Source organism: Oncorhynchus tshawytscha, linkage group LG12 (genome assembly GCF_018296145.1).
Source record: "Oncorhynchus tshawytscha isolate Ot180627B linkage group LG12, Otsh_v2.0, whole genome shotgun sequence".
NCBI lineage: Eukaryota > Metazoa > Chordata > Actinopteri > Salmoniformes > Salmonidae > Oncorhynchus > Oncorhynchus tshawytscha.
The window spans coordinates 33436545-33455708 of NC_056440.1; the positions used below are offsets into that span (position 1 = coordinate 33436545).

The following is a 19164-nucleotide window of genomic DNA, read 5'->3' on the forward strand; positions in this document are numbered from 1 at the left end:
AACAAAGCAAATTTGAGAACAAGGTGATCTAAATTCTATCAGCGTATTGATTGCACGAAGTGCGAGGGTAATACCCTCGATCACTGCTACTCTAACTTCCGCGATGCATACAAAGCCCTCCCCTGACCTCACTTCGGCAAATCCGACCATGACGCCATCTTGCTCATACTGTCTTATAGGCAGAAACTCAAACAAGATGTACCAGTGAATAGAAACATTCAACGCTGGTCTGACCAAACGGGTTCCTACGCTTCAAGATTGTTTTGATCATGCGGACTGGGATATGTTCCGGTCAGCCTCAAAGAACAACATCGATCTATAAACTAATTCGGTGAGTGAGTTTATAAGGAAGTGTATTGGAGATGTTGTACCCACTGTGACTATTAAAACCTACCTTCACCAGAAACCGTGGATGGATGGCGACATTCGCGCAAAACTGAAAGCGTGAACCACCGCAATTAACCAAGGAAAGAGGTCTGGGAATGGCTGAATATAAACTGTGAAGTTAATCCCTCCGCAAGGCAATCAAACAAGCGAAATTCTGGTACAGGGACAAAGTGGAATCGCAATTCAACGGCTCAGACACAAGACGTATGTGGCAGGGTCTACAGGAAATCACGGACTACAAAAAGAAAACCAGCCACATCACGGACACCGATGTCACGCTTGCAGACAAACTAAACACATTCTTTGCCTGCTTTGAGGATAATACATTGCCACAGTCTCGGCCCGCAAACAAGAACGCCCCCCCACCTCCCCTTCTCTGTGGCCGACGTGATTAAAACATTTAAACGTGTTAACTCTTGCAAGGCTGCTGGCCCAGACGGCATCCTTAGCCGCGTCCTCAGAGCATGCGCAGACCAGCTGACTGGTGTGTTTACGGACATATTCAATCGCTCCCTATCACAGTCTGCTGTCCCCACATGCTTCAAGATGGCCACCATTGTTCCCGTACCCAAGAAGGCAAAGATCACTGAACCAAATGACTACCGCAAAGTAGCACTCACTTCTATCATCATGAAGTGCTTTGAGAGGCTAGTTAAGGATCATATCACCTCCACCACACAAAACACCCTTGACCCATTACAATTTGCATACCGCCCCAACAGATCCATGGATGATGCAATTACCATCGCACTGCACCCTGCCCTATCCCATCTGGACAAGAGGAATACCCATGTAAGAATGCTGTTCAACAACAACTGCTCCGGGTGCCAATGACGTGGACGTCTATTAAGCCAAAAGGGCTTTGAGGGCATTGAGAATCTAGTCAAGGATCATATCACCTCCACCTTACCCTAGACCCACTTCAGTTTGCATACCGCCCCAACAGGTCCACAGATGCATTCGCCGTCACACCGCACACTGCCCTATCCCATCTGGACAAGAGGAATACCTATGTAAGAATGCTGTTCATTGACTACAGCTCAGCATTCAACACCATAGTACCCTCCAAGCTCATAATCAAGCTGGTGGCCCTGGGTCTCAACCCCGCCCTGTGCAATTGGGTCCTGGACTTTCTAACGGGCCGCCCCCAGGTGGTGAAGGTAGGAAACAACATCTCCACTTCGCTGACCCTCAACACTGGGGCCCCACAAGAGTGCTTGCTCAGCCCTCTCCTGTACTCCCTGTTCACCCACAACTGCGTGGCCATGCAAGCCTCCAACTCAATCATCAAGTTTTGCAGACGACACAACAGTAGTGGGCTTGATTACCAACAACAACGAGACATCCTACAGGGAGGAGGTGCCAGGAAAACAACCTCTCACTCAACGTTAACGAAACAAAGGAGATGATCATGGACTTCAGGAAACAGCAGAGGGAGCATCCCCCTATCCACATCGAAGGGACAGCAGTGGAGAATGTGGAAAGTTTTAAGTTCCTGGGTGTACACATCACAGACAAACTGAAATGGTCCACCCACACAGACAGTGTGGTGAAGAAGGCGCAACAGCGCCTCTTCAACCTCAAGAGGCTGAAGAAATTTGTCTTGTCACCCAAAACCCTGATAAACTTTTACAGATGCACAATCAAGAGCATCCTGTTGGGCTGTATCACAGCCTGGTACGGCAACTGCACCGCCCTCAACCGCAAGGCATCACAGGGGGCAAGCTACCTGCCCTCCATGACACCTACAGCATCCGATGTCACAGGAAGGCCAAAAAGATCATCAAGGACAACAACCAACCGAGCCACTGCCTGTTCACACCGCTACCATCCAGAAGGCGAGGTCAGTACAGGTGCATCAAAGCAGGGACCGAGAGACTGGAAAACAGCTTCTATCTCAAGGCCATCAAACTGCTAAACAGCAATCACTAACTCAGAGAGGCTGCTGCCTACATTGAGACCCAATCACTGTCCACTTCAATAAATGAATCACTTGTCACTTTAAACAATGACACTTTAAACAATGCCACTTTAATAATGTTTACATATCTTACATTGCTCATATCATATGTACAGTTGAAGTCTGAAGTTGACATACACCTTAGCCAAATACATTTAAACTCAGTTTCCCTGTCTTAGGTCAGTTATGATCACCACTTTATTTTAAGAATGTGAAATGTCAGAATAATAGTTGAGAGAATGATTTATTTCAGCCTATATTTCTTTCATCACATTCCCAGTGGGTCAGAAGTTTACATACACTCAATTAGTATTTGGTAGCATTGCCTTCCTTTAAACTGTTTAACTTGGGTCAAACATTTCAGGTAGCCTTCCACAAGCTTCCCACAATAAGTTGGATGAATTTTTGCCCATTCCTCCTGACAGAGCTGGTGAAACTGAGTCAGGTTACTAATTTTCAGTTCTCCCCACAAATGTTCTATAGGATTGAGGTCAGGGCTTTGTGATGGCCACTCCAATACCTTGACTTTGTTGTCATTAAGCCATTTTGCTTCCATATTGGAAGTATGCTTGGGGTCATTGCCCATTTGGAAGACCCATTTGCAACCAAACTTTAACTTCCTGACTGATGTCTTGAGATGTTGCTTCAATATATCCACATAATTTTCCTCACTCATGATGCCATCTATTTTGTGAACTGTTCCAGTCCCTCTTGCAGCAAAGCACCCCCACAACATGATGCTGGCACCTCCATGCTTCACATTTGGGATGGTGTTTTTTGGCTTGCAATACCCTTTTTCCTCCAAACATAATGATGGTCATTATAGCCAAACAGTTCTATTTTTTTTCTCCAGACCAGTGGACATTTCTCCAAAAAGTACGATATTTGTCCCCATGTGCAGATGTAAACCGTAGTCTGGCTTTTTTATAGTGGTTTTGGAGCAGTGGCTTCCTCCTCGCTGAGCAGCCTTTCAGCTTATGTCGATATAGGACTCGTTTTACTGTGGCTAAAGATACTTTTGTACCGGTTTCCTCCAGCATCTTCACAAGGTCCTTTGCTGTTTTTCTGGGATTGATTTGCACTTTTTGCACCAAAGTACGTTCATCTCTAGGAGACAGAACACATCTCCTTCCTGAGTGGTATGACGGCCATGGTGTTTATACTTGCGTATTATTGTTTGTACAGATGAACGTGGTGCCTTCAGGCGTTTAAAAATTGCTCCTGAGGATGAACCAGACTTGTGGAGGTCTACAATTTTTTTCTGAGGTTTTGGCTGATTTCCTTTGATTTTCCCATGATGTCAAGCAAAGAGGCACTGCATTTGAAGGTAGGCCTTGAAATACATCTACAGGTACACCTCCAATTGACTCAAATGATGTCAATTAGCCTATCAGAAGCTTCTAAAGCCATGATATCATTTTCTGGAATTGTCCAAGCTGTTTAAAGGCACAGTCAACTTAGTGTATGTAAACTTCTGTCCCACTGGAATTGTGATACAGTGAATTAAAAGTGAAATAATCTGTCTGTAAACAATTGTTGGAAAAATGACTTGTGTCATTCACAAAGTAGATGTCCTAAACGACTTGCCAAAACTATAGTTTGTTAACAAGAAATTTGTGGTTGAAAAACGAGTTTTAATGACTCCAACCTAAGTGTATGTAAACTTATGACTTCAACTGTATGTATATACAGTACCAGTCTGTTATACGCAATATATTTATGTCAACATTCATCAATGTGTGCCATGCTGATTGCAGCCTTGGCTTGCCAATGTCCCACCTCTTATTTATCTGTCATTCAGAATGGGGAAGAAAACTGTACACCACTTTTATGTGACCTAGTTCCTCTAAGCTCCACCCCTTGACTTGTTATCTGAATACAGGAAGACAAGCTCGTCTCTCACAGGCGTCAGGTTTCGTTACGGTTGTTCATTGTTTCTGACACACAACACAAGACTGGGATTTACATTTTTAGTAGAAACAGATAGAAATTGGAAACGCCAATAACGGACTGTTAGAAGGGAAAGTTATTAAAAAGGCAATAAAATCATTCTGTAGTCCTGTATCTGCAGATCGATGATGGAAACACCCATTCCTGTTCCTGAGCTGCTGTTAGCCATTTTAGAAGAGCTAATCACTGAAGACCTTAAGACATTCCAGTGGTACCTGACTCAGGTTGTGCTCAGCGATTTTCCTCCCATCCCTAAGAGCAGGCTGGAGAACACGGACAGGCTAACCACTGTGGATAAGATGATCAAGACCTCAAGCTATGAGGGAGCTGTGAAGGTGTCACTAGAGATCCTGAGGAAGATGAACCACAACAATCTCGCTGAGAAACTACAGAAAGACAGCCAAATATCCTGTCCTGTGTGCCACGACATCCTCAGGGATCCTGTTATACTGTCATGCCTCCACAAAGTCTGCACAGTCTGTCTACATGAATGCTGGAACCAGAAAGATTCTCGGCAATGCCCTGTGTGCAAGAAGAGGATCTTAATGGATACAGCAAGGTCTGAGGTGCTCTGCAGTTTGCACAGTGAGAAATTCAAACTCTTCTGCCTGGAGGATAAAAAGCCAATCTGTGTGGTATGTCAGACTTCAAAAAAACACAAAAACCATAACTGTAGCCCCATAGATGAAGCTGCACAGGATCAGAAGGAAGAACTCCAGACAGCACTGAATTCCTTAAAGGAGAAGCTTGGGGTCTTTAGTAAAATTAGCCAAACCTGTGCTGAACACATCTTGAGCCAGGCCCAGCACACAGAGGGTCAAATTAAGGGGCAGTTTGAGAAGCTTCACCAGTTTCTACGAGAGGAAGAGGCAGCCAGGATAGCTGAACTAAAAGAGGAAGAAGAGCACAAGAATCGAGTGATGAAAGAAAATATTGAAGAAATGAGCAGAGAGATATCATCACTTGCAAACACAATCAGATTCTTAGAGGAGGAGCTGAAAGCTGAAGACCTCTCATTTCTGCAGAACTATGAGTCCACAAAGGAAAGAGCCCAATGCAAACTACCAGATCCAATGCTGATCTCAGGAGTGCTGATAGACGTGGCTAAATACTTGGGCAACCTGCAATTTAGAGTCTGGGAGAAGATGCATGAGATTGTGAAATACACTCCTGTGATTCTGAACCCCAATACTTCCCAACCACATCTCATCCTGTCTGATGATCTGACCAGTGTGAGACACCGTGATGAAGACAGCATCAATGACAGTGATGAAACACGGCAGCTTCCTGACAACCCAGAGAGGTTTGATACCTTTAGAATGGTCCTAGGCTCCGAAGGCTTTAATTCAGGGACACACAACTGGGACATTGAGGTTGGGGACAATACTCACTGGTCACTGGGTGTGATTACAGAATCTGTCCAGCGGAAGGGAGAAGTAAAGAATGGATACTGGCAAATCCGATTCACTGGTGGTAAATATGATACACATTCTCCATCAGGGTCAGACACTCTCCTTACTGTGAGACAGAAACCCCTGAGGATCAGAGTGCAGCTGGACTGGGATGGAGGTAAGCTGTCATTCTCTGACCCTGATAATAAGACAGTTCTACACACATTCACACACACTTTCACTGAGAAAGTCTTTCCTTTTTGCCTTAATGGCTGTAAACTCCACCCTGTGAGGATTTTGCCAGTGAAGGCCTGTGTGACAGTGGAAAAGCCCAATGAGACCTTCTTACAGGACACAAGTGTCAGAGGCTTAACAGTGAACACCCACAATGATTATGATATGTTCGATGAGGACATTGATGAATTTGAGGAGGAATACGATGACTATGCAGACCCCGAAGATGAAGATGATGTAGATGAAGAAGATGAAGAAGGTGAAGACGAAGAAGAAGAAGATGATTATTCATAAGATGACAAATATGATACTGTCTCGATCTCCAACAGTGGAACAACAGTTAAACTATAGTATAAGTACAATATATGCAGGGTGTGGGAATGGATTTGGATGTTCTTATGAAAAAACTAAAATGACTGTAGGTCATTTTTTTTATGTAACTGAATATTATTTCTGAAAATCAACAGCATGGAATAATCATATTTTTACTATATTTTTTTTTTTATATGACTCCAAATATGTTTTAACTGTAATATCAATGGCTGAGTCTATTCACTTTAATTGTTAATAAAAACATTGGTTTGGAAAAGTAAAATCTAACTCAGTGGCCAATTTAGTTAAGAACATACTTTACAGCCTATGGAAGCATTTAGTTGCTGAAACTCAATTGGTAATTCAAATGTTAAATCAATATGTTTGCAATTCCTTTGTGACAAAATTCAAATTGAATTGCAAAAAAATATATTGCATTTTCATGATTGAGTATGATCCATTAATTTCCATGGTACTATCCTGTACAACACTCACACATTTAAAAAATAAAACGTAAAAGCTTATTACATTTCTGGGGTTGCAGGTAGCCTTGTTACATTTGGGGCGGCAGGTAAGCTAGTGGTTAGAGTTTTGGGCCAGTAACTGAAAGGTTGCTGGATTGAATCCCTGAGCTGACAAAGTAAAAATATGTTGTTCTGCCCCTGAACAAGGCAGTTAAGCCACTGTTCCCCGGTAAACTGTCATTGCAAATAAGAATTTGTTCTTAACTGACTTGCCTAGTTAAATGACGGTAAAAAAAATATATAAATAAAAATACTCATGATTAACTTGTTGTAATAGCAATAATTGTGAAAGAAAGAAAAAATAATCGCCAATTACTGTGTGTGGTTTAAAACTGTCAAATTTCAAATGATCAATCAAATTCAATAAATCTATCACGATGCTCCATTTTGCTATTTCGTTTCCTCATTGCACCGTGGCGTTTTCGATGTGTTAGACCTGTTTGCTAACATGAGGCGGAAGGGGTATAATAAGACCTGCTGGCAGCAGACTCTTTCGGTAGTAGCTGTATGGATGTGGCGTGTTTTAGCTGCCCGGGCAACAACAGACAGTATGAAAAATTGTATGCCTAGACTTGACAGAAAGTAGCAAAATATGAATGTTGATTTTTTTTTGCACACATATTCAGTAAAAATGTGCGATTACATAAAAAGTTTGATTGCGTAATTTCTTCAAATTTTTTATTAATTTATTTGCCAAGTATATGATTTATTCGATGACATCCACAAATTAATTGTGAGAGCCTATAATATAATTTCCCTTCAAAAGGCAGTTTTGGAGCGAAATGCAATAATAAATAGTCAAGATAGCAGAGTAGGCTCTTTCAACAATGAGACCAACGTTGAGGAAGGTGGTCTTGATCGCACTGTTGGGCCGGGACCAGCCCCGCCGAAAGCGCAGGTCTGTGTGGGTCCAGAGATGGTTAAAGTCCCGAAAGCAGGCAGGGGAGTTCCACCGTCTAATTCAAGAGCTTCGACTGTTTGGAGAGGAATTCCGAAGTTACTTTCATCTGGACCGAAGCCAGTTCGATCACCTGCTCCAGATGGTTGGAGCCAGGATCACCCGGATGAATAACAACTACCGGGAGTCGATCAGCCCAGTTGAACGCCTGGCGATTTGTCTCCGGTAAGCTACATTCTAGTAGTTTTAAAGCCTTTGATACCATAATTGATTGATATTTGATACATTGTTTTTATGTGCAACCTAGCTAGCTAAAGGGCTCTAGTTAATAATCCCTATTTCACATCAGATGTACTTTTACAGAATGTTCATTGGGACTATAACTTTTCCCAAAGTTGGTTTATAATCATTTTTTAATTATGTTACCAAATGAAAAGAAAGGTGCCTTCTGCCCTGATGAAGGTAGGCTAGTCTTCTCCAGGACCCATTGTTGTTCAAGACAGTTACTGTCATTACATTCTTATTGGACTCACATACACTCTTAGAGAAAAAGGTTCCAAAAGTGTCCTTCTGCTATCCCCATAGGATAACCATTTTTGGTTCCAGGTATAATACTTAATACATGGAACTCAATAGGGTTCTACTTGGAACCAAAAAGGGTACTACCTGGAACCTAAAAGGGATCTCCTATGGGGACAGCCAGAGAACCCTTTTAAGTAGAAAGTACCATTCTTTCTAAGAGTAGAGTTGGCCTGGACCACAGTTTATTGATATAGTCATAGACTGAATTGTACTGATTCAAGGCATTGTTAATGATGGTTGATGAGTATTACAATATAATTAGTAAAGCATAATAAACAGTCATGAGGTAGCTATATGACTACATATAATATGTGGGTGGAATTCAAGTTATACACAATATTGATTATTTTGAATTATATTTTAGATTCTTGGCGACAGGGGACTCCTACAGGACCATAGGATTCAGCTTCCGAGTTGGACGGTCCCCTCTGTGGCACAAGCCAATTGGGACTGTCTGGTTGGTGAAAACATGCCTGTCCCCAAAGAGGATGACTGGAGGGCCATCGCTGCTGAGATCCTGGAGAGGTGGAATTTCCCAACTGTCTTGGCTCCATTGACGGGAAACATGTAGTAATCCAGGCTCCACCGTGCTCAGGTTCGCAATTCTACAACTACAAGGGTTCATATTGATGGGAAACATGTAGTAATCCAGGCTCCACCGTGCTCAGGTTCACAGTTCTACAACTACAAGAGTACATATTCAGTTGTACTCTTGGCTGTAGTAGATGCCATCTACTGTTTCCGTGTTGTCGATGTTGGTGCTTACGGCAAGGGAAGTGATGGTGGGACCCTCCGGGACTCTGCCTTTGGCCAGGCACTTCAGGATGGCACCCTGGATATTCCACAACTTGCATCACTCCCTGGGGCTGAAGACCTGGGACCTGTTCCCCACGTCTTCGTCGGCGATGAGGCCTTCAATGAGGCCTTTAAGACCCAACCTCATGAGGCCCTGCGCTGGACGCCAGCTGCCATTGCCAAAGCCTGTAAGGATCTTTAACAAATGACTGTCCAAGGCAAGGTTAGTTGTTGAATGCACCTTTGGGATTCTGGCAGCCCGATGGAGAATGTATTGGAGAGTGCTTGGTCTTAGCACCTCAAATGTCGATGCCTGTGTGAAGGCCACATGTCTTCTCCACATATACCTGCGGAGGTCATTCCAGGAGCCGCTCCGGATGGAGATGTGCACGCCAAATGGTCACCTTCCTGATGTCACCAGGGCAGGTGCCAACAACGCCCCCAGACAGGCACTCCAGGTGAGGGAGAAGCTGACCACCTACTTCTCATCGCCAGCAGGTGAAGTCCCATGGCAGTATGCCGTGGAGTGAAACGGCTCTTCTAAGAGCCCCATAACACAAAGGTTATTTTAAGAACCATCCACCGTTGTCCATAAAATTGCATTTTTCAATTTGGGAGTAAAGACCATCCCTTAACCCCTTCCTTCTCCCATTAACGTCAGTATTATACACACCTGGCATGGTACCTCAGGTGAGCAGGAGCACTGATTAAGGTTATACAACATACAGTTAGTATGATAACAAAGGGAAAGGGTAACCTAGGGTCCATACAAATAGTACAGTTTACCACCATGTTCACTGGCCTGAAAAAATACAGGTGGAAAAAAAACTAATTAGGAAGAGAATGTGTTTTTACTTTCATCTTGTTTTAGATCAGCAAAGGTGTAGGGAAGAAATAAGCAGATTAAGTCTAAATTAGATATTAATAAACAACTGAAACAACTGACTATGAAAACATAATTTAATAAGTATTCAAGTACAGGAAAGAACATGACAGGTATGTGAGTTGTAAAAATGTTTAAAAAAAATAAAACTATTGAAAGAGGTGTGTGCGTTTATTTTGTTTTGTTAAATGAATGTGTAGCCTGTAATCTGTAAGAGAACAGCAAGCGCATGTATTTTGGGCACAACTGCAGACCGATACGGGGACTACTCATAAAGCCTAGACGTAGTAGGGGAACTTCAGACATGGCCATAAAGAGAGAGAGGGCAGGGCACTGGAGATCTGAGGTACGAAGAGGTGTGTGTGTGTCTCTGTCTCTGAGAAAAAGGGAATAATATGTAGCCATAACACAGCTAAACAAACAAATGGCCCCTGGACGTCACGGACCAGTCGATGGAACAGAACTTCACAAAAAGTTTCAACACCCTGGTTTTCAAGTGGTTTTAAATGAAAGAAATATATTGACCTTTAGTCTCGTAAGAGACCAAGAGCATCTGTGAAAACTCCGTATGAGTTTCAATTCAGAAATCTATGTAACACTAATAATGAATGCTATCCTAAGACTTTATAAACAAATTACTTTATGAATTGACTGAATTTAAACGGAACTGACGAGTGTGAAAAGAAAGGTACAATGAGGGAGGTCAAAACAACAACCAGACAACTCCTCTTCCTGTCCTTCCTGTGAGCTGGTTGGCTAAATTGACTCCATTTCTGAAAGGGAAGAGAAAAACAACACATACAAGCTTAACATAATATGACACCATAAAAGGTGAGATTTATGTTAACTAAATACTGCTTGCATAGTGTAGTTAGTGGTATAAATATAGGAACAGTGTGGTAAAGTTGGTAATACTTGCTGTTTACTCATGGAATTTGTATTTCAGATCAAAAGATGAATATGACAGGCAGATATTTTGACAGCAAACTGTTTTAGGATATTTTCTAACCCAGAAACAACAGCTATACATTTGCCTCATATTAATACTCTGATCTGAAATACCAATTAACCTACATGACGATACTGTAAAAATGACCTACTTTACTTCACTGTCACACACTTATGAGACTACCTGTGATGTGGAGAAAAAAAAACGTACCATTGAACTCGGCTTCGATAAGCAGCTGATACAGTGGGGCAAAAAAGTATTTAGTCAGCCACCAATTGTGCAAGTTCTCCCACTTAAAAATATGAGAGGCCTGTAATTTTCATCATAGGTACACTTCAACTATGACAGACAAAATGAGAAAAAAAATCCAGAAAATCACATTGTAGGATTTTTAATGAATTTATTTGCAAATTATGGTGGAGAATAAGTATTTGGTCACCTACAAACAAGCAAGATTTCTGGCTCTCACAGACCTGTAACCTCTTCTTTAAGAGGCTCCTCTTCTTTAAGAGCTGTCAAAGGACACCAGAAACAAAATTGTAGACTTGTACCAGGCTGGGAAGACTGAATCTGCAATAGGTAAGCAGCTTGGTTTGAAGACATCAACTGTGGGAGAAATTATTAGGAAATGGAAGACATACAAGACCACTGATAATCTCCCTCGATCTGGGGCTCCACGCAAGATCTCACCCCGTGGGGTCAAAATGATCACAAGAACGGTGAGCAAAAATCCCAGAACCACACGGGGGGACCTAGTGAATGACCTGCAGAGAGCTGGGACCAAAGTAACAAAGCCTACCATCAGTAACACACTACGCCGCCAGGGACTCAAATCCTGCAGTGCCAGACGTGTCCCCCTGCTTAAAGCCAGTACATGTCCAGGCCCGTCTGAAGTTTGCTAGAGAGCATTTGGATGATCCAGAAGAAGATTGGGAGAATGTCATATGGTCAGATGAAACCAAAATAGAACATTTTGGTAAAAACCCAACTTGTCGTGTTTGGAGGACAAAGAATGCTGAGTTGCATCCAAAGAACACCATACCTACTGTGAAGCATGGGGGTGGAAACATCATGCTTTGGGGCTGTTTTTCTGCAAATGGACCAGGACGACTGATCCGTGTAAAGGAAAGAATTAATGGGGCCATGTATCGTGAGATTTTGAGTGAAAACCTCCTTCCATCAGCAAGGGCACTGAAGATGAAACGTGGCTGGGTCTTTCTGCATGACAATGATCCCAAACACACCGCCCGGGCAACAAAGGAGTGGCTTCGTAAGAAGCATTTCAAGGTCCTGGAGTGGCCTAGCTAGTCTCCAGATCTCAACCCCATAGAACATCTATGGAGGGAGTTGAAAGTCCGTGTTTCCCAGCAACAGCCCCAAAACATCACTGCTCTAGAGGAGATCTGCATGGAGGAATGGGCTAAAATACCAGCAACAGTGTGTGGAAACCTTGTGAAGACTTACAGAAAACGTTTGACCTCTGTCATTGCCAACAAAGGGTATATAACAAAGTATTGAGATAAACTTTTGTTATTGATCAAATACTTATTTTCCACCATAATTTGCAAATAAATTCATTAAAAATCCTACAATGTGATTTTCTGGATTTTTTCCCTAATTTTGTATGTCATAGTTGAAGTGTACCTATGATGAAAATTACAGGCCTCTCATCTTTTTAAGTGGGAGAACTTGCACAATTGGTGGCTGACTAAATACTTTTTTGCCCCACTGTACATTTGAACCTTGACTGCTGCTTTTCTTTGCTGAGGCAGCCTCTTCAGTGTTGGCACCAGGCTCATGGCAAAGAGGGTCTCTTAATCCTCCTTCCTGTGAGCATCAGGTTGGGCTGCATCCCTCTCGACGGCTTGGAGGAGCCTCTGCTGAAATGAGTTGAGTGGATCTGGTACCTCCGATGATGCCTGGTGTGACGTTGTTCCTCTTCGTTTCTCTCTGTTTCTCTCCACGGCCACATCCTGTTCAACGAGGTCCTCAGTGGTCACTTCCGTGAGGTTCATAATAATCTCAGGTGGTCCTAGATCCAGAGGTGCTTCCTCCATTTCATCATCTTCCATGGCTGCACCGGTGGTGGTCATACTCGTGGATGATGTTGTAGAGGGTCTCACTCCTCCGGTGGAGGTGATGGTCGCATTTGTAGGTGACGTTGAGGGTCTTGATACACCGGTGGCAACAACACTTGTGGATGACGTAGTAGAGGGTCTGGCTGTAAAATTGCCACTCGTTGCCCGAGGCACAATAAATGGATCCAGAAAAGAAAGAATGTGTCAGAAGTGCCAAGGCTGCTGACCTGAAGCTGCTGACCCAGACCTCTTCTTCTCTTTCTCTGCACTTCTCTCCCTCTGATACCTGTCCCTGAGTCCTCTCCACTTCCTCCTACATTCTTCTTCTACATAGACATGAACATGATAAGCCAAACCATTACCTAGCATAACTATAGTTATTAGATAGCTATCATGGACATGTCACCTACTGTACACATAGACACACACACACGGTTATCTGACCAAATTATCAGGGGTACAGTAGTATCTACCATTTCTATTACTATTTATATAGCATACACACTCTCACTCTTTCAAACATTATTATTTGGTAAACGTTATCAGGGGTAGTAACTAGCATAATTTATTTGACTATTTCTTTCACACACACACCTCATTGGCTAGGCTAGCTAACGCTAACTAGCCACATCTAGCACAAGCTCACTACTAAACTGACCTGGCAATCCTACTATCGTGGACACTTGTCTCCAAGCAGCATTTTTTTGTGTTTATGTCCCTGTAGCTATCAGAAGTTGTGTCAAAAGCACACGGTTTTGAGGATACTGCGAAAATGATTCTCTCCTCCATGTGTCCAACCGCATGCGACCATTTGCAAAAGGTACCTACGTCAGTATAGTTGCCTAGCTGCGCAAAATGTTGTGCAGCAGTGACGCACCGGTGTGTTCGAAGCGTAAAATCAAAGAGAGCGCAGATGACATGAATTTGGTGAAAAATAACACTTTTCGATTGATTTCAATGCTGAGGAAGTAAAAACTCGGAAGCAGCAGAACGCAACATTGAAATTTCAGGTTGCAAAGCAGGAGAAGAAGCTCACTGAAATTGAGTCAAAGGTAAACGAGAATGACCGGATAGTCGGAGATGGAATCTTTGAATTTATGGAATTGCAGAAAAATCTGACAAGGACATTGAAAGCAAGAGTGAAGGACATTTGCAGGGCAATAATGTTGTTGCAGGTTCTCTGGATGTAGTGCACCGCCTGGGTAGGCTGAGAGATGGGGAAAACGACCAGTGATCACGAGATTCATCTCCAGGACTGCGAGGGATATGACATGGAAAAGTGCAAAGAAAAATGACTATTTAAAGAAGAACAACCTGAAGTTCAAGGATGATCTGACAGCATTTGACAAATAAGCTCGGAATCGTCTGTGGTCGATGATTTAGAGAGCAAGGAAGGTAGGGAAAAGTGCATACTTTGCGGGAGTCAAGGCTTTTGATAATCGAAGGGAAATTCACGCTGATGCCTAGCTTGTTGACTGCTGGACTTATCAAGTGAGTTGTGCTGGACTGGGTTTTATTTGCATCTGATAAAACGTTATATTTCTTGAGGAATGAGCATTGTTTGTGTGAGCCAAACTTTATATATATATATATATATATATATATATTATTCGCACTGACACTTAATGTTAGCTTGATGGCTCTTCGTTTTTGCCAATATATGGTACAATGTTATTTGCAATTTTATAAAAACAATATATATATATATATAATTTAGGTCAACCACTTGCGTGGTGCAAAGGACTGTTTTTATTTGCAACTAGTAAGAACTTTTCTTTTTGTGAGAACCTGATTCATGTGAACGTATACAAGTTTAATATTCTTCATATAGTCACTGATAGTAAATGTCCATTTCTTTTTTTTCTATTAATGCCAGGGGAATCCGTAATATTTTGAAAAGGAAATCTTTCTTTTTGTATTGTAAGGGTAAGAGTGCCGACTTTTATTTTATTCAAGAAACTCATGCATGTTCCACCGATACTGCGTTTTGGAAGTGTCAATGGAGGAATCATTGGACACTGTGCTATCTAACCTCCAAACAAGCTTCAATGCCATACAACACTCCTTCCGTGGCCTCCAACTGCTCTTAAACGCTAGTAAAACCAAATGCATGCTTTTCAACCGATCGCTGCCTGCACCCGCATGCCCGACTAGCATCACCACCCTGGATGGTTCCTACCTTGAATATGTGGACATCTATAAGTACCTAGGTGTCTGGCTAGACTGCAAACTCTCCTTCCAGACTCATATCAAACATCTCCAATCGAAAATCAAATCAAGAGTCGGCTTTCTATTCCGCAACAAAGCCTCCTTCACTCACGCCGCCAAGCTTACCCTAGTAAAACTGACTATCCTACCGATCCTCGACTTCTGCGATGTCATCTACAAAATGGCTTCCAACACTCTACTCAGCAAACTGGATGCAGTCTATCACAGTGCCATCCGTTTTGTCACTAAAGCACCTTATACCACCCACCACTGCGACTTGTATGCTCTGGTCGGCTGGCCCTCGCTACATATTCGTCGCCAGACCCACTGGCTCCAGGTCATCTACAAGTCCATGCTAGGTAAAGCTCCGCCTTATCTCAGTTCACTGGTCACGATGGCAACACCCATCCGTAGCACGCGCTCCAGCAGGTGTATCTCACTGATCATCCCTAAAGCCAACACCTCATTTGGCCGCCTTTCGTTCCAGTACTCTGCTGCCTGTGACTGGAACGAATTGCAAAAATCGCTGAAGTTGGAGACTTTTATCTCCCTCACCAACTTCAAACATCAGCTATCTGAGCAGCTAACCGATCGCTGCAGCTGTACATAGTCTATTGGTAAATAGCCCACCCATTTTCACCTACCTCATCCCCATACTGTTTTTATTTATTTACTTTTCTGCTCTTTTGCACACCAATATCTCTACCTGTACATGACCATCTGATCATTTATCACTCCAGTGTTAATCTGCAAAATTGTAATTATTCGCCTACCTCCTCATGCCTTTTGCACACATTGTATATAGACTCCCCCTTTGTTTTCTACTGTGTTATTGACTTGTTAATTGTTTATTCCATGTGTAACTCTGTGTTGTCTGCTCACACTGCTATGCTTTATCTTGGCCAGGTCGCAGTTGCAAATGAGAACTTGTTCTCAACTAGCCTACCTGGTTTAATAAAGGTGAAATAAAAATAAAATAAAAAAATGATATTTGGTTTTCATTTGGTACTAATCGGTCAGCAGGTGTCGCTATTTTAAATGGCAACTTTAAGGGTCATATATTGAGTCATGAAGCAGATAATACAGGGAGATGGATTATACTATTGGTATATGTCAACCACATTCAATTCATTGTTGTAAATACTTAGGATTCCAATAACAAGTCAAGTAACTGTATTTTATTTAGAGACATTGAGAGGAAAATAAGTAAAATTATGTCTACATTTCCATAGGCCAAAGTAATATGGGGTGGAGATTTTAATACAGTATTACATGATAATCTAGGTAGATGGCCTCCTAAGGATAGCAATTATGTTTGTGAGATAAGGAATATATGTTTAAGGTTAGGTGTTCTAGATATTTGGAGACATAAGAACCCAGATAAGATTATGTTTACATGGAGTACCAACGATTTATCTATACAATCCCATATTGATTTCTGGATGATTTTTTATATATATTTTTTTTTAACCTTTATTTAACTAGGCAAGTCAGTTAAGAACAAATTCTTATTTTCAATGATATCTGAAGATATGGCTGACAGGGTTGATACAGTCTCGATTGAACCATCTATTTTAACAGACCACAAAGGGATCTGAATAAAGATACACATGCATGGTTTGTCAACAAAAAAAAGTTAGTAAAGGTTACTGGAAAATGAACAAGACATTACTAGAGAATGAAGTATTGACGAAGGAAGTAGCATGAATTATTTATAAATACTGGAATTGTGCCTGTGTTATGAAATCGTTTGAAAGTTACTGGGAGCTAATGAAATTTGATATAAGGCTTTTGGCTATTTCAATGGGGAAAGAAATTGCTCGTGCCAAGAGAGAAAAGAATATGACACCATAAAGGGAATAATGGATTATACTAAAAAAACTGAACTAACTAATCAGGAATTACTGGAGCTATCATTGCAAATGCAGTTAGACTGTATCTACGAGGAAAAGGCCGGGGAGCGTTTGTAAGATCAAGACGAAAATGGATGGAAGAGGGAGAGAAATACAACATATTTCTTTAATTAAGAAAAAAGGGTAAGCGAAAAGACTTCCATATGTAAATTAATGATTTATAATACTTCCAATGAAAATCTAAAAGAAATCTCTCAGCATGTTGCTGTATACATCAGCCCAGCCAACTTCCAATATGGATCTTTTCTTAGACAATGTAGCAAACATTGCTAAGAAGATAGATAATGATTTTTGTGATAATGAGTTATCTGAAATTGAGATCAAATACTGTATTAAAAGCCTTAAGGACAATAGGTCCCCTGGAAATCATGGTTTAATAAGCGAGTTTTATAAAGCATGATAAATTGATTCCTTTCATTCTTGCTATGTTTCAAGAATCAATAGAAAAAGGGGAGTTACCGGCTTCCTTAAAGCAAGGTGTAATTACTTTGATTCCCAAACCTAATAAGGATACTCTTTATATAGACAACCGGGGACCCATTAGCCTGTTGAATAATGAAGGGAAATGATTTGACTTTGTATTTGCTAAGAGGTTGAAACAAGGCTTGCATCATATAATTGATGAAGAACAATGTGGTTTTATGCATGGTCGACACATTAGTAATAACATCAGGTTGATCTTAGATATGATTGACTATAATGACCTCATCCTTGATGATGGTTTTCTTATATTTGTTGATTTTTATAAAGCTTTTGACACTGTAGAACATGAGTGTATGTTCAAAGCAATACGTTTTTTGGGGTTTGGTGACTTTTTTTTTTAAAGCAGTCCAAACTTTATATAGTGGTTGTACTAGCTCTGTAAAACTAGCTCACGGGACATCCCAAAGATTTGAAATTGGCCATGGCATTAGGCAGGGCTACCCAATTAATCCATTTTTATTTTTATTGGTTACTCAAATTATGGCTCTTCATATCAAGAAAGGGAATTTTCAAGGTGTTTCAGCACTTGGCACGGAATTTAAATTATGTCAACTGGCTGATGATACCACCATATTTTTAAGAGTCAGGAATGAGGTCTCCAAAGCAGTTCCCTGTATTGAAGACTTTTCCTTAGTTTCAGGTTTGAAAATTAATATCAATAAGTCAGTCTTATTTCCGCTCAAGGACTGTGTTTTACAGGAAGTATATGGTATCCCAATTAAATATAAGGTTACTTATCTTGGAATTGTTATATGCAGGGATGAAAAACAAAGGAGTGAATTGAACTTTAACCCCATTATTGAGAAAACAAAGAAGAAATTGAACCTCTGGTTGATTAGAGATATTTCGTTATAAGGTTGTGTTTTATTATCCAAAGCTGAAGGGTTATCCAGATCGGTTTATGTCTTGTTATCACTTGACTTACCCCCTAAAATTGGACTTAGATAAGATTCTTTATAATTTTATTTAGAGGAACAAGCCTCACTATCTACGAAAATATACTGTCACTAATACCCAAGAACAAGGAGGTCTTGAGGTTTCAGATTTCAATACTCTAAATAATACTTTTAAAATAAATTGGATTCTGAAGTATGGGGAACAGTATTTGGAATGTCTTCCCTAAGTATTTATTTGACTCTGTTGGTGGTTTAGAATTTTTTGCTTCAATGTAATTTTGATGTTGATAAAATCCCAATAAAGTTGGCAAAATTCCATAAGCAGGCAATTTTAGCTTGGATGTTAGTGTATAAACACAATTTTCCCCCTCACAGATACTTTTTATGGAACAACAAAGATTTACCATTTTTTTAAAGTCTCTTTTTTTACATAACTGGTTTGAGAATAAAATGATTTTGGTTGGTCAGTTACTGAATAAGGAAGGATATCTACTCACATATGGGGAATTTCTTGATAAGTTTAGAATTCCAATAACCCCGAAAGAATATGCAATTGTTTTTGATGCGATTCCAAGGGGGGTTGTAATATATTTAAATTCCTCTCTGGTTGATGCAAGTAACATAGATTTACATGAAAATATATTCATTGGCAATATTAACATCAAAGATAAATGTAGTAATAAACAGATTGGGAATATTGTTTGTGATACTACAATTCCCT

General features: G+C 41.1%; 1 protein-coding gene and 2 long non-coding RNA genes across 3 annotated transcripts; 1 reads left to right on the plus strand and 2 right to left on the minus strand.

Annotated features, from left to right (window-relative positions):
• The first annotated feature begins 4142 nt into the window (after positions 1-4142).
• On the plus strand, positions 4143-10078 carry LOC112262991 (E3 ubiquitin-protein ligase TRIM39-like). Its single transcript, XM_042331602.1, has 2 exons — positions 4143-7881; positions 8603-10078. The coding sequence occupies exon 1, from the start codon at positions 4423-4425 to the stop codon at positions 6214-6216; it is 1794 nt and encodes a 597-aa protein (XP_042187536.1). The 5' UTR covers positions 4143-4422; the 3' UTR covers positions 6217-7881; positions 8603-10078.
• On the minus strand, positions 9976-11207 carry LOC112262990. The gene is made up of 2 exons (XR_002955432.2): positions 11076-11207; positions 9976-10689 (listed from the first exon to the last, which is right to left on the minus strand). It is a non-coding gene; the product is annotated as an uncharacterized LOC112262990 (long non-coding RNA).
• A 1994-nt stretch (positions 11208-13201) lies between these two features.
• Positions 13202-14401, minus strand: LOC121847939. The gene is made up of 2 exons (XR_006084823.1): positions 13602-14401; positions 13202-13269 (listed from the first exon to the last, which is right to left on the minus strand). It is a non-coding gene; the product is annotated as an uncharacterized LOC121847939 (long non-coding RNA).
• Between the last annotated feature and the right edge of the window lie 4763 nt (positions 14402-19164).

What these genes read in the sequence shown, in the direction of transcription:
- LOC112262991 (XM_042331602.1), top strand. Translation starts at nt 4,423, where the DNA reads ATGATGGAAACACCCATTCCTGTTCCTGAGCTGCTGTTAGCCATTTTA.